Source organism: Conger conger, chromosome 15 (assembly GCF_963514075.1).
Source record: "Conger conger chromosome 15, fConCon1.1, whole genome shotgun sequence".
NCBI lineage: Eukaryota > Metazoa > Chordata > Actinopteri > Anguilliformes > Congridae > Conger > Conger conger.
This window is the reverse complement of record NC_083774.1, coordinates 28,797,253-28,813,581: the sequence shown is the minus strand read 5'-3', so window position 1 is coordinate 28,813,581 and position 16,329 is coordinate 28,797,253. Positions and strand designations below refer to the sequence as shown.

The 16,329-nt window shown below is 40.7% G+C and overlaps 1 protein-coding gene across 1 annotated transcript; it reads right to left on the bottom strand.

The window, feature by feature from the left end:
- Positions 1-1,168: 1,168 nt before the first annotated feature.
- On the bottom strand, positions 1,169-15,628 carry anpeplb (alanyl (membrane) aminopeptidase-like b). The gene is made up of 20 exons (XM_061221166.1): positions 14,977-15,628; positions 12,772-12,914; positions 12,359-12,504; positions 10,740-10,860; positions 10,015-10,169; positions 9,670-9,783; positions 9,407-9,550; positions 8,947-9,012; positions 8,651-8,716; positions 8,266-8,414; positions 7,317-7,393; positions 6,455-6,588; positions 5,678-5,733; positions 4,297-4,444; positions 3,891-3,979; positions 3,543-3,653; positions 2,990-3,157; positions 2,753-2,893; positions 2,377-2,458; positions 1,169-2,116 (listed from the first exon to the last, which is right to left on the bottom strand). Exons 1-20 carry the CDS (start codon positions 15,564-15,566, stop codon positions 1,949-1,951), a joined length of 2,868 nt encoding a protein of 955 aa, XP_061077150.1. The 5' UTR covers positions 15,567-15,628; the 3' UTR covers positions 1,169-1,948.
- Positions 15,629-16,329: the final 701 nt, after the last annotated feature.

Here is a 16,329-nt window from a genome sequence, read left to right as displayed (position 1 = left end):
TCATTATGTTGCAACAAGATCGCGTGCATACCCGCTGCCCTTTGCAATTACCCTGCTACAGCTGCTTGGCACGTTTCGGTCTGTTTGCCGACAATTTGTCACAGTCATAAACATCTTATCTCAGTTTCGTTTATTATATTAGCGGTTTTATTCCCTCGCGTGGTTCAGCTCACATTGCCTTTTTCTTCCGCTTCATCTGTTTTAATACCGTGATTGTATCAGACATAAAAAGGCTGTTTGTCTTCGCAAGGGCAGCCGTTCCTGGGGCCTGTATCATGAAGCATGGTTCACTGAGTCAGCTGTATAACTGTACTGAGTAAAGCCCTCTCAAGTCTGGAACATGTTTACAAAGTAAAAGAGCGGTTCTGGGTTTTACGCAGTGCAGTTATCCAGCAGTAATCCTGCTTCGTGACACAGTTCTGCTGGTTTTTGTTGTGACTCGGCACCTAATTGATCAATTAAAACACACGGTTACAGTCAACACACCTTGCCTAATATTAAGGCAAAAACAACGCCAGCAGACCATGCAGCCCAATCAGGACCAGGGGCCTGTATCATGAAGCAGGATGACTGGGTTAGCTGGATAACTGCACTGAGTAAAACCCACAACAAGTCTTTTTCAGTCAATAGTCCAGATTTGGTTTCCCAGTAATCCTGCTTCATGATACTTGCCCAGGAATGAAGATCACTGTGTCACAGTTTCGCCTTTTCCCCATTCCTAGTGTTCTCCATTTTTGCATGTTTGGTTTCTCTTCTTTGTTTTCTGTGTTTTATTTGATGAGTCTGAGTGTCTTGTTTTGTTATTTAGTCTATTCTTTTAGGATGTGTGCCATTATTGCACTGTTGGTTATCATTGTTTGCACTTGAGTTTTATTGGTTTAGAGCCACTTGTTTAGAGCCACTTGTTGCTTTGCCTGGTCATTCCCATATTTGCCCTGTCTGTTATCTTTCCTGCTCTGATACCATGTCCGTAGTACAGCTTTTTAGTTTGAAAAAAGTAACATTTTCAGTTAAACTAACAGACATTTTTTTATGTTGTTTACTTGTATTTTTCTGTAGTTAGCTGTTAGATGTCAATTGCTTAAACTAGCTTTATTCAGTCTAAATGAATGCTTGCAACTTCTTAGATAGATTAGATCATATTGGCTTGGTATTGATGGGACCTGAACATTCTACCGCCTGTTTATTATTCTTTATATACCATATGTTTTCCATTAAATAAATATGTCCAGCAAACTTTCAGTAGTTTAAGCAGTTTATCCTTCTATATCAAAATCATAACAGAAATCAGCAAGTTATAAATAAGCTTTCGACAACTCAAGTAATTACATTGGCTTCAAAAACATGTAAGCCATTAATTTATTTTAATAAAAAGCTTTTTTTACAATCATATTTTCATGTTTATGCAGAATTTAGTATATTTACAAGTAAAACCAAAGATGCAGCATTATAAGGCTACAGTGTCCAATTTCAAATATCAGTTATTTTTCAGTAATTCAACTTCACAACGTGCTTTAGCTGTGAATTTGTTTCTGTAAACATTGCAAATATTTCTGAAAGAGCAAGTTTCAAATGAACATGTTATGTAAGGTTAGGTAGGCCTACAAATAAATAAAAAATATGGCTATTCCATAATCACAAATGGAATGAAACCCAGTCACATGGTACTTCAGGAATTATGCTATATCCTAGTCCTCATCCATGGAAGGTGTTCTGAAGTTCAGTTACACATTATCTATTGCATATGTTCATTCAATTATCATTACTCTTACTCGTTAATTTTGTATCAGTCCTTCGCATAGAAAAAGCCACTTCCAGAACTTTTCAAGAGACGGAAGAATTTCAAAAAACCATCAGAAAGGACAAAAACACAGCTGTCGGTTTCAAGTGGCATGGCCGTCTTGACTTCCCATCTGTTTCTCGTTTATGCGCCTTTGCCGCTTCGCTGTTAAAACCCTTGGCTCTCCGCGGCCTGTCCCCGAAACCAGTCCAGTACTATCGGTTTATTTTCTTTCACCCACTTGATGTTTGCCTGAGTTCTCTCAATGGCCTGCTGCAGTGCGCGGATCCCAGAACTGAGGGAGTCCGCCGTGTGGTCCTTCTGGAACTGCTTCAGCTGCACCACGTCCGTGGGGACAGGAAAGAGTGTCGTTAAACAGACAAACACCAACCCACCCACCAACAGCTGAACCTACAGGGTCATCGTATCAGACTCCATGCTTTCCAAGCGAAATTTCACATTTGCCCTGTATTTTTTAATTCGTTTTTTTGCATAGCTAACAGAAAAGGGAAAGAATGCTGAACAGAGATTACAGAGGAAAATAGTAACTTAAGGCTGATAAGTGGTCTCTAAGCTACGCCATAAAATTATCTTACCTGTTGGAGTTCAAATTCTGTGGAGAATCTCTGTGTTACTCCCTCAATAAGGCTGCCCAATGACATGATTCCCCCTCCATAACTGAAAAGGGAGTTTTATCAATTTTATTAAGGTTGCTAGGAAACAAACTATTTAATATGCCTATCAAATATGTAATAAGCAAAGCAATGTAGCCATGCAAATGGGTTATCAGGAAATGGCCCAAAGCAACCTTTGGTGTGGATGTTATTAAGTTGGCATTTGCTAATCAAATAGCTAGGTTGAAAGTTTACAATACTGGCAGACACAGGCCTATATATGCAATAACCGCAGATATTGGTCATAATAACTGCTCTGACAGGGGTGACAGAGATGTAAACAGAAAAGATGACTAACTCCTCGCTGATGTAGGACCACTGTGATTGGACAAAGTCCCAGGCAAGGGACTGGCCGGCCACATTCCTGGCGATGTAATTGATGGTGGACACGGCATCCATCTTCCTTATCTTGACTGCGTCCAAAGTATACGACAGGTATCTGTTGGGTGGAGAGACACAGAGGCAGGAAACCATTGTAAAACTTATACAGCTTCATAGAAGAAAGCAACATGTGTTTGAGCCACGTGGTTCTTGCCTGCTGAGAACCCAGATGTCTTTGCTGCAGGACAGGGCGTATCTCAGCTTGTCTTTTTCGGTGGCGATGGAGGCGTCCTGGTACCTCTGCCATACGATATCCCACTCCTTCTCCCCCGTCATGGCGATGCCGTTGCAGTAGATGGTGGACTTCAAATTGGGGTGGATCCTGGAAGGAGGATGGCACACCATCTATAGCTAAAACTTGTGGGATAATAGTTCATGGCTAACTCCAGCACAGTTGGATGGTAGAAATGTCCAACAATTCATCACATGCTACTGCCTTGGCTATAAAGCCACACTAAAGGCCAACACAATCCATTTTAGTGTAGTGGGGCAATTTAGATGAGATTCAACTTTACTGTTGAATCTAACCTGCATGTCTTTGGACTGGATTTCTGGTGGTCAGTGTAAGACACCAATAGAAAAAATGACATTGAGCCAACTGCACATTTAGTGGATAAATTGATTCGAATAAAAAGCAATACATTACAGAAAACCTCCAGATTTCTGCTAACTTGTTGAAATGAACTGCATTACATTACAATACTTACGTATTGTTGACTGGGTCATCTATCCAGTTAGTGAATACGCTTTTAACCATCTCTGTACACTTGGGTAAGCCATTGCTGCAAGCCACCGTGATGGCATTGATCTGGTTGTGCCTGTGGTGATTAAAAAAACAACGTCTCATTTTAAACAGAAAGGATGGCTGACCAAGGTGAACATAATTAATAGAGTAAAATTAGTAATAGAAGTAAATTTATCTGGCTGTAGTCTCAGGACCCACATACAATATATATTGTAAGACATACAATATGTATTGGCTGGAATGTATTATATTTTGGAACTCATTTTTTTGGCTGAGTTTTGGGACTGCTACTAAAAGATACCCTACTTACTGTTCTTGGTGACTATCAGGAACTGTTAAACTGAGGGTGTAATTTTCAAAATAGTTGTACAGTGGAGAAACCTGCTTCCTGAGGTACGCCTAGAAACAAGATGAAAAGTAGTCAGGTTTTTTGTTCATATTATTCGCTTTAACAGTTGTGATTGAGGTACAGATTCAATATAGTCAGAATATCCATTAGTTTGAGTAATCGTGTGTTCAGTATAAAAATGAATGTTTGGTTGAATGACAATGAATTAAGTTAATTACTCTGAAGAATCTTTCCACCATCATTATATGAGTCAGGAATGTAACTGGACAATCCTGCAACAGCAACCATTTCCATACTAACAAAAGGTTTACTGATGTAGTGCACACTTCTGGCATGGTGGCGAAACATTTCAGTTGAAGTGACCTGCCTTCATAGGGCCGTAGACCTCAGAGCGATCAAACATGAGGATGAAGAATTCCAGGTTTCTCAAGGCAGATTCCCATGGGATGTACTCTGTATCATTAGAAAGGTACTTTGTTGTGTTCAAAGCCAGCGTGATGTTGATGTATTTGGCTCTATGTGAGAGACGGAGAACAGAATTTAATTGTAAATCCAATGCTGTAATCCGTGTGCTTGGGGCATTTGCCTGTATTTTTTTCTCTGTGACAGTTTCCAGGAAATTGCTCCTTGGACTCACACAATTCTTGTGAAAGAAACGTTAAAACAAGAAAAATGAAAAGAATGACCATGTAAGTTAATGTACACAGAAGTTGTCATTTGACAGGCCATCAATTTGAATAACATTTCAAATAAAACGACAGACTTTGTCACGTAAGACGAGGGTCTGGATTCGATCTGACTGCAGTTAAAATTTTCCTAAAATTGGAATAATAAAAATAAGCAAGCATTATGTTTTTAACATAAATTTTATCACAGCCGGTGAGAATGAATGGAAAATGTTGCAATGAGCTATGCTCCACTTGCGTATGGGATGAAGCAAGGTAGCAACTTGTAACACTTGCTCAGTCTCATAATTCTCAGACATTGCAATAATAAAGCCCTGGCTTCAAATCCCACACATATTTCTGTCCAGTGTAAACCTATTTGAAGAATGACATTAGCGTAATTTGGGCATAGTTTGTTCTTCTCAAACATTGACCCAGGTCTACCTAAAGTTTTCTGAATTGCCTCTATATTTCAATATATCACAGGGCCAGTCCCTACCAGGCCTTTGTAATCACTTCACATGCACTTTATTTCTTACTTTTCTGTGAGTGATTTTGATCTTTATGTGTGTGAGATATTTGTGTATATGTGTGTATGTATAAGCTACTGGATGCCTAAAATTTCCCTCGGGATGAATAAAGTATCTATCTATCTATCTGTCAATTTCTTCAAGCTATACAGCTTCAAAGATGGTCCATTGCTCCCTTCTGTATTTTATCTACCCTTCTCACAACTGTCAATTGTCCACTTATGTGTGGCAAACCAAATAAAACATCGTGACATTCACAAATATACTGTTGGTAATATTTTGGATGATTGACTTAAATCTCTGTGAATATCATGACATGAAACAGAGTTTCTGTGAACATAAACAGTAAGCCAAAACCTGGAACTCTCAGCCAGGAATCATGTCAGAAAGAACTGTACTGTCAGCCTGTAGCCAAGTGGCTAAAGTTCCTTGTCTGGTAAGGTACAGGATTTTCCCCTGCTTAGTCTAATCAACTGTAGGGCGCTTTGTATAAAGCATCAGATAAATAACAAATTATTATTTATTATTATTAACATATCAGAACAAAACTTACCTTGCAAGATTAAAAGCATCATCTATTAGCTGGCCTCTGTTGATGACTGGTATTTCCTGAAAACAAATAAAAATTCAACTTTAATGATTTGATTGTATACATAACAATATATATTAAACAGCAAACCGACTAATGTCGGTATGCCCAAACAATGACTGCCTATATGCTGAATTTAAGGTAGATATAATTTTTCAGGACACCATGGTTCTGGTTGGCTGAGACCCTTGACAAAAAGAATAATAATGACTAGAGACAGGACTGGCAGCATTCATGTGAGAGTCTAAATACTGTGTAGTTTGTAAACCTGCACCTGGATGATAGTGGAATTTAAATAAAATCTCATCAAATTATGATCAGGGTCGCAGGGGGGCTGGAGCATACATTGGGCGGAAGGCAGGAATACACCCTGGACAGGTTGCCAGTCCATCGCTGGGCACACACACCATTCACTCACACACTCATACCTATGGGCAATTTAGACAATTTAGATGGACTGGCGACCTCTCCAATCAGCCTAACCTGCATGTCTTTGGACTGTGGGAGGAAACCGGAGTACCCGGAGGAAACCCACGCAAACATGGGGAGAACATGCAAACTCCGCACAGAGAGGCCCCGGCCGACCAGGATTCAAACCCAGGACCTCCTTGCTGTGAGGCGCTCATCATCATTTTGTTTTTGTATCTTCATGGCACTGCTGTGATATTGGTCCAGCCGGATCCCTCTCACACACAAACATCTAATCTATCTGTGCTCACAAAAAAAACACAAAAAGATTACACTGTGAGTGTTGTTCAACTGCTGAAGGAGTCGTTGCCAGTTCTCTTGATTGTAGTTGACTCTGAAATATCCTGTGCAGTTGACATTGGCCAGAACCCACTCATCCTTTTCAGCGATAAACGCTGATTTCGAGTCTGTGAGGTAAAGAGAGCAGCTGTTAGGGAAAACATATTTTCTCTGGGCTTTATGTCAATATGCAAGTCTTCCGTTAGGCATTGTCTTTGAGAAGCAACTACAATTTCCAGTGTTTGGCCAGTATAATGTTTTTCACGTGTCTCGGGTAAACATTGATTAAAATTGATCGCTTCTTTCCCCATTGATTATAATTAAGGCTGGGTGTTTGTCACAGAAGTCAGGGGTGTCACGGATTCCATGATTTCAGCTATTTTTTGCGATTTCTTCCCTTTTTTAGTGCTGAACTGAACCTTAATATGTCTTACAGTGTTATTTGTAGAACTGAATGTATCACAGTGTTATTTCTATTACTTAACATATCACAGTGTTATTTGTATTACTTCACATATCTTACAGTGCTATTTATATTACTTAACATATCTTGATGCTATTTGCATAGGCATATGCACTTTAGCAATATTGCCAAAGGCTGGGAAAACGGGTAGCTATAGATATGTGGAATGCACTGGAAACAAGATTTACCTCCTTGTTAGTGCAATTGGGTTTATACAGCTGAGTATGCACTGATGAAATACATTTTGTGCAAGGCTTCAAGGGCAATGCCTAGGATTAAAACCTCCTTCTGTGGTTAAATGCAAAACCCTGAACCACCATGACAGGGATGTATTGTCAATTAAAAGGCTTTATCTTTTGAATTAATCCATTCTTTGGACAGTTTCTTTCTTACCTGAACCTTTCCTCATCAACTCATCACGCACTTTTCCACCAGCCTTCATAACTTTAATCGGAATAAGCCACAGGTAGCTAAAAGTGGATGAGAGAGAGAGAGAGAAAGAGAGAAAGAGAGAGAGAGGGGGGGGGTCCATTATATACATTCCAATTGCCATGAGAACAGAAAAATTGATCCCAAAAATGGGAGAGCCCGGAACATTCTGCTCAAATCCATCCATCAGGCTGTTTTTCTCTTTAACCGTCCACTGGGAGCAGTACCCTGTGGAGACCAGCCTGGAATCGAGCCTGCAATCCCCAGGGGAGTGAGCCAAAGCATTTCACAGGGTCAGCCATATGGGCTTCTGGTCAGCTCACAGCATGTGAGTCCTGGCTCGAACCTTTCCCCCGCTTCCCATTCCACGTTGTTTCTCCCAGCTGGGATTGCCCAATCTGTTAGCCTGTCCCAATGCCGAAGGGCTCGAACCAAGAGCACAGACTATCACATGTGTAGACGTGCTGCCTCTTTGCAGTCACTGCGCCAGATGACTGTGTTTTTACATTCATTTTATTAAAAATATATATTTTAATTTTACCAGGTTTGTTTCATTGAAATTTAAAGTCTCTTTTGAGACCTGGTCAAGTGAAGCAGTACATACAGTCTCAGGTAATGAAGACATAACACATCAAAGTATTACACTAGTAAAGAAATATAAAATAATACCCCCACAGACCGGCTGCCTGCATGTGTGCCTCTTAAGCTCCACCTGAAGTATCTTCTTCCACCTCATCCAGGACATTTTTTTTTTATTTTTTTTTTAAACAAAAAAAACAAATTCACAGAACCACAGGGGTTTCCGGAAACTCTAGTTTAGGGGAATTTGGGGGAATTATTGGAGTCTGGCTCCAGTAATTCAACCGTGATGAATGATTATCTGCTATTTTTTCCCCCAGAGATAAAGACTTACTTGTAATCCGAGGTCTGGTTGAGAAGAAAGTGCTGCTGGGATATGTTCCCTGAAATGGTGTCAACGGTGAGGACAGGATAGCCCATCTGCTCTGTCCACGTGTTCATCACCGCCTCAACTTCTTGCCGTCCCTGGTTAGCTACTACAGCCTGGAAACGGCCATTTCAAGGAAGTGAAATTATTGTCCAGCACCTACTTTAAGTCTAAAACAAGATTTATTCACAACAATGCTTCAGTGCCCCAAAGATTATAAGCATGGAGCACTTGTACCATTTACTCACTTAGAAATACAATTTACAAGTTTTTGCTCATTATGCCAAACATCCCAGCATATGTATTTTGCCAGAGCACATAGGTTTTGCAACAGTTTGGCTTTTAATCCTACCTCTTGCAAATGTTTCCAAAGGTCTTTGTAATCAGCATTGCTGTACTTGTAAGCATTTAGATAGGACTTTGGAAAAAAAGAAGATGATTTTAGAATATATTATATGCACACGTCACACTGTAAATGCGTTGTATTATGAGAATCTTTGATATGAATGAGAGAGAATGGTGTGCTGGTTACATAGCTTGGCTTTGTTGAACATTCGGTCAAACAAACTGATAACATGCTTCAGCCACATACTATCATCCAGGAAAATGGGCATCTGTTATGAAAATGGTTGATTGACTCTTACTTACACGGAGGCCTTCTTTAAAAACAGAGTCTGAAATGTAATCAGATAGCATTCTTAATACAGCTGCTCCCTAGGAAGAAAAGAAGTGTAAGTAGTTATTCATACAATATTTCTGGATGTTACCAACTATTAAATGATGTTACTACTTGTGTATAATGGTATATTTTATAAATTGCTCTTTAGTATTTAACAATGATCGATTACTGATTTTGTCTGCAAGGATTTGTAAAATGAATTCACATGGCAAATGAACAAATTAGCAAATGAGTGTAATTCCAACTAGTTGAATGGCAACACAAACCCAACTAAATGATGAGCAACACAAACTACTCCATGTAATCATAACCAGACCACAACACTGGTCGACACCATAGCAGATGGATGTGCAAAAGCTGTACGGTTACGCCTATGTTGTGGAGTGAACTGAGTGACAGAAAAACAGGATGAGTGGATCTGAGCAGAACCTTGCTGTATGTGATGGAATCGAACAGCTGGCTGATGTCGGCCGGTGTCCGAATGTCCTGCTCTTTGGAACTGAGAGGGTGCGAGGTGGCAAGGGCGTCTACTTGAAAGACGGACTGGATGTCATTGAGGACCATCAGATCTTTCTGAAAATGGCCGAGAACACACGGAAACGTAAGTCCTTTAAATGACGGCACAGAGCTTGCAGCTGGAAGATGTTTCACACCACACGCACTGAAAACGCGAATGCAAACAGGTAACATACAGCGTTCCAGCTGGAATTCACTTTATCGACGCCGAGGTACGAGATGTAGGTTGCAAATCCCTCGTTCAGCCACAGGTCATTCCACCACTTCATTGTGACCAGGTTTCCAAACCACTGTTTTCCATCATGAAAAAAAACAACAACTTTATCAAATGTGAGCATGGCTTTTGACTATAACATTAATTCAAATGCTTTTACAAATGCAATCAATTTGATTTTGATTTGACTCAAAAACAAATGAGAAACTGGATTTCATGGGTTGTAGCAGGTGGGCCTTCCTTTTTGATATAGGACATCAAAGGGTTCAAAGGTCACTGTGACTTATGGTGGCTGAATTGGGCATACCTGGTGAGCTAACTCATGAGAGATGACTGTGGCAATCCACTGTTTGTTGAATGTGGAAGAGATCCCTTCTTCATACAAAAGGGCTGTTTCCCGATAAGTGATCAGACCCCAGTTCTCCATGGCCCCAGCAGCAAAGTCAGGCAAGGCGATCTGACCTGCAGTGGAAAAAAAGCAAAGTTAATTAGATGTGTTATGTGAACACACCAGCACGATGCCACATCTGTTGGCCATTCCCTTAGCGATGTCGTCAAATGACTCAAGCAAAAACAAAGTTACTATAAAACAGGGTTTTATGTCCTCCTCATAGCTATCATTCTTTTTTTTTTTTATCTCACAGATGAAACTATTCAAAATAATTTCCTAAATAATTATGTTAGCTCAATTTAGCAAGGACTAAAATTAAGTTAAGGCTTTTAATAGAAATTATGTTTGAGCATCAATATTGTATGTCATAAAAATAATCAAAACCAACAAAATATTGAGCTATAATCAGAATGTACACAAATATGAAGCATTTTGACTAGTTCATGATATGTACAGTACTGCACCAATGCAGCAATGGATCTGGAGGATCCTAGACTAGAAGGAATATATACTGTACTGTATATTTTTAATGCCAGAACTCTGTTTGTTTGCAAATAAAAATTAAGACAGCATAGAATTCAATGCCAGCCCTGCCCCTAACATTTTTTAAATAATTATCTTCAATAAACACCAGGACTTACCAAGTTTACTTAATGGATAGGGTATGCCAAAAAGCTCTTCATATACGGAAAGAATATCTCCAGTGATAGACTGTGCATAGTCAGCATGTCCAGCCAGTATTGCTTCAGGCCTGGCATAGGTCTGGTATCAGAGAAAGAGACATATGTTATATACAGTGGCTTCAGAAAGTATTCAGACCTCTTCACGTTTTGCACACTTTAGTGTGTTGTAGATTTGATTTTTTTCTCATTTTGCCCATCAATCTACACTCAATAACCCATAATGACCAAGTGATAAAACTGAAATCTCTCATTTATATAGTAAGTATAGACCCTTAATTCAGTACTTGGTTGAAGCCCCTTTGGCAGCAGTTACAGCTTCGAGTCTTCTTGGGGAAGTCTCTACAAGCTTTGCACACCTGGTTTTCGGCAGTTTAATCCCATTCTTCCCAGCAGATCCTCTCAAACTTCAGCTTGGATAGAAAGTGTCTGTGAACTGCCATCTTCAGGTATCTCCACAGTTGTTCTCTGGGGTTTAATCTGGTCTTTGGTTGGGCCACTCAAGGACAGTCAGAGACTTGTTCCTGTAACCACTCCAGTGTTATCTTGCCTGTACGCTTGGGGTCATTGTCGTGGTGAAAGGTGAACCTTCGCCCCAGTCTGAGGTTGTGTGCACTCTGGAGCAGGTTTTCTTCAAGGACCTCTCTGTATATGGCTGCATTCATCCTTCCCTCAATTCTCCCTGTCCCAGCTGCTGAGAAGCACCCCCCAATGCATGATGCTATGGGGGTGCTTCTCAGCGTCATATGACAATCCAATTTTTGTCTCATCAGACCAGAGAATCTTTTTACATGTGTTTGGCAAACTCCAAGTGGGCTGTCATATTTAACTCAATAGTGGCTTCCGTCTAGCCACTCAACCGGACAACCAACTCCAGGAAGAGTCTTGGGGCTTCAAATCTTTGTAAATTTCATAATTAATGAGGCCATTGTGCGCCTGGGAACACGTAGTGTAAATTGTGGGACCTTATATACACAGGTGTATGCCTTTCTAAACTATGTCAAATTAATTAAATTTGCCACAGGTGGACTCCAATCAAGTTCTAGACACATCTCAAGGATAAAGAAAACATGATGCACCTGACCACAATTCGGGGCACCACAGCAAAGGGTCTAAATACTTATGTATATGAAAGATTTCAGTTTTAGATTTTTTATTAATTTGCAAAAATTTCTAAAAACATGTTTTCACTTTGGGTTATTATGGGTTATTGAGTGTACATTGATGGGCAAAAATGGCAATTGTACCCATTTAAAATTATACTGTACCCCTGTATTTATTTGAGGGGAAAATGTACCTATCTTTGTCAAGATTATAGACACGTCTTGATCATATTATGAAAGGCCCTTCTCTTAATGTATAGTGTCGTGATTCCTGATGGAACCTAATGCCCTTAATGCCCTGCTAAACAATTAGCTATGTTTATGTGAAAGTTGAAGGATCAAAAGCAACAGATTTTTTTGAAAAGATATGAATGGCTGAGAATATTGTGGAAAAACATGACTATTATGTTTATTATGTACTATTATATATAGACATATGAACCCAAAGGATATTATAGGTGAAACAAGGTAACATACACTAACTGTAGTCCTCAGAGAGCTGGTTTCCTTTGGTACAAAGTCACACACAATGAAGGCTAAGAGGTAAGTCGACATTATTTTCGTTGGAAAGAATTCAGTTTTATACCATGTCTCCCCGTCGATTTCTTCCACTGAGGGAGATCCTAGTCAAAGAGAGAGAAAATGTTTATTCGTGCAGAAAGCTTTAAACTAAAACGAACTCAAAGTTAATTGTTTTATCCAACAATTTGTGAGAGTTTGTGACAACCAGGTTTTTGGAATATGTGATGAACTGTGAAGTTGCACATTAAGGAAATAGTGATAAGACATGCAGGATAACGATTAAAACATTAAATGGCAGGAAACTGGAGGAATGAAAATAATTTATACCAATGCTTCACAATAAGAGCACAACAGGATTTCTTTCTTACCTCTTGCCTCTGAATTGGAGAGAGCTATACTCGGTTTTCTATGCCTGATGGTGATGCGAAACACAGCTTTCATAGCTGGTTCATCAAAACAGGGGAAAACCTTTCTTGCATCCGTAGGTTGCATCTGGCTAGCAACCATAAATCTGGGATAAAAAAGAAAAAAATCTTTCAAAAAAATAGCAGATAAAAAAAGAAGAAGCTAAATGCTATTTGAGGATTTTGCGGCTTTCGACCATTTCACTCAGATTACTTTTTTGTGATTCACTGTGCTCATTTTTATCATTGAGGTAACATCTAACTTAGCAAATGCTATGCGGCAGCTCACGTTAACAGAAATGTTTAGCTACATAGTTTGAGGCATCAACTGTAACATCAAGAGGTGTAATTTCAAGGGGAGGCATCTTATACAAGGATTGGAATTTGGTCATCCTATCACTATCATCACAAGCATATACCATTGTAGCTGCTGCTTGCCTATAATTTTCAGTCATTTGTTCAAAGAGAAATGACATTTTCTGACTGATTCTGTATCAATTCAATGCGAGGAGTGGTATAATTAATTTAGGTTGGGTTAATTTAGAACTGGGAATGATTAACTAATATTGTAGCACACGTTAGAGTGGAAAATAAAGTAACCCAGCTTGCTAAGTTAAAAAGGTTCCAGAGACGGGCCGCGGTGGCGCAACAGACGCAGCGGACTTGCGGTTGCAGTTCACTGCAGTTGCACACCGGGGACCGGGATTCGATTCCAAGTTTGGCCGGCTCACGTGGAGCAGCATAATTGGCTCGCTGCTCCAGAGGGAGGGACTTGGCAGGGTTAGTGGATCGCCGCACAACAAAAAGCACCTCGGGCGCCTTGGAATCACGGAAGACGAGCATGAGACGAGACGGCTCATGCAGACGGAAGAAGGCGTGTCGCTCTCCTTCGGGCCGCCGAGGGATGGGGTGTGGGCGGTGTATCTAATACTAGCTCTAATTGAATCAGACGGGGTACAATTGGCTACCAAATTGGGAGAAAAGGGGAAAAGAATTCGAAAAGAATTTTTTTTTTAAGTTCCAGAAACAGCAACCATACGACCACAGGAATATACACAACTAATGATCTGCGCTGGCTAGCAAAATGACGGGGATATTTTCATGCAATGCAGGATGGGAAAACCGAGGCCCCAAGCCTTACTAGCTCATAGTAGCTAGCCAACCACATCAGCAGCTCAGAATAGGCTGTCCTAGACTGCAGTCAATTTTATGTACACCGACCTAGCTGGTCTGTTTTGGCTGGCCTGCAGCTACTCCCAGTTTGATATCAGCTGCCTGGCTATGAAACCACTGCTGGACATAATGGCCTGTTGTTATTCCCATGTTCATTTTGAACTTTAGAATGCTTCAAACTTGGAGAAGCTAGCCTGGTTTATTAGTTAGTATTGTGTTTCCCCATGTTAAATCTATGGACAATTCATTGTCTCATTCATCAAATATAATAGTCCACAGCAGGGACCATCAGTTCTGCCCATGGAATCCTAATCTGGCTATGGTTTTCTTTTCTCCTGGGTAATTAACTGAACAATTAGTAATATTGAGATTTAAAAAATCACTGTTTTCCATGGGATAGTTGACCATGCTCAGTGTAATCTCCATCTTATTTCATTGGAATCTCAGTCTATTACATTGGAAAAGAGTGGAAACACTGCAGTGATATTCCCATGGAAGGAAATATGACACACATAATCTCCTAATTATATCCTATAAACACCTTTTAGTGAACAGTTCATAGGAGTTATCCGATAAAAATGAAGAGTACATCAAGATCTCCCACAGAAGTTGCATTTTCTTAAAGAAGAAGATCTTGATTACCATTAGGTAAATCACAAAGATGTCTCAGTGCTGACCTAAGGCTAGTGATGCCAATGTTAATTTACCAAAACCTGTAATGGGAGCAGAGGATTTCCCTAATTTCCATTCTTTTCACCCGTTCATCAAACAGCATGATATTTAAAAAAAAATCACATTACATTTAGATAAATATCTGAAATATTTAAGATATTTAAAACATTTAAGATAATCTCACGACTGTAACCCATTTAATCTCACTATTATAGCCCTCATCCCCTCTGGTTGGTATGTGGTCAGTCCTCAGTAAATATTGCACATACTCAAAACACAGGGGAGTAGCATGAAACATGCATTCCTGAAAAAAGGTGTCCTTACCGTTTTTCATCCACATTTTCCTGGTACTGACTGACATAGATGCCGCTCAAGTCGTCCCGCATCTCTCCTTTGAATTTGGTGTGGAGTTGGTAGATGCTGGAAGTTTTCATGCGTTTACTAAGCACAATTTCCAAGAAATTGCTCCCATCTTCATGAAACATATGTTCCTTAATGGGAATGTTCGATCCGTTCACATCAGTCACCTGCATGAAGGTCACGTTCAGGTCCTTGCTGTGGACGAAGATCCTGCTGGTGGCTTTCTCGCATTTAAACTTGACGGTGGATTCTCCAGAGAACCCAATGTTCTGCTCAAAAGTCTGGTTGGTAATGTTGGTCACCTCCCCGTACAGGTAAGGTTGCAGGAAAACACTGTAGTCGAAAGGAACCAGGTCCTTGGGGAGCCTCATGTTCGGCGGTGGCCCAGTGGTTTCTGGGGTGGTCACAGGCGGAGTTGGCGGGCGGACGGGAGGCTTGTTCTCCACTTGAATTTGGAAGATGGTGATCATGGCAACGACGGAGGCCACGGCAGAGACCGTCACCACTGAGATGGACACTGCCAGCACCTTGGAGATGAAAATTCCTTTGGACATGTCTGAGCCTTCTGAGGGCTGTCCGAAAAGAAAATACTTCTGCTGGCTTCCTTAGGTTTCTAACCGACTATGTACCTTAGGAGGCTCTCCGCTGACCTCCCATAAAACTCACAGGCACTGTACAGGCAGGCATACAATCTCACCGCACTAATTGTTACTAGGTTAAGTATTAACAGTCGAGAAGTGGAGACAGGGCAGGGGAGCCAGAGAGAGAGAGCAAGAAAGAGTGAGGGAGAGAGAGAGATCGACGTTCACTCAAACGCAAACAGCCTGTTGTTTCTCCACCTCAACCCTCCCTCCCTCCCTCCCTCCCTCACATCTGGAAACTCTTCTGCCCCAGCCGGCCCCCTTTCCCCCCACTGCGCTCCTATAGGTGAGAGTTCTGTCCCTGTGCTACAGCGGCTCTGGTTCTCACAAAGTGTGCGGAGAAAGAGCTTTTAATTACCGGACATGGACAGGTAACTGTAGAAGGAGCCTGTCCTTGACATCCCAACCCCAAAGGACTTATGGAGCAACCTGTTGGCTCTTTGCGTCCCTCATGTAGGATACCGTCAGCCCTTTGGTGCGATCAGCTGCCTCAAACCAATGCACCTTTCTTAGTGCCCCTCATTCCAACTGTTCTCAGAGATCCTGAAAGGCCTGTGTGACCCCTGAAATTTGGGAGCGTGCCTTATTATAAGGAGAGTGTGTTAAAGCGGATGCAAATTACACTTATGTATGGAATGAACACACACCACACCATTTATTTCTTGCTTTTCAGGAA

Coding starts and splice junctions, on each gene's coding strand:
- anpeplb (XM_061221166.1), bottom strand. CDS start 15,566: ATGTCCAAAGGAATTTTCATCTCCAAGGTGCTGGCAGTGTCCATCTCA. Junction 9,784..10,014: donor CTCATGAGTTAGCTCACCAG/GTATGCCCAATT, acceptor GATGGAAAACAG/TGGTTTGGAAACCTGGTCAC. Junction 8,415..8,650: donor TTTGGAAACATTTGCAAGAG/GTAGGATTAAAA, acceptor GGCCGTTTCCAG/GCTGTAGTAGCTAACCAGGG.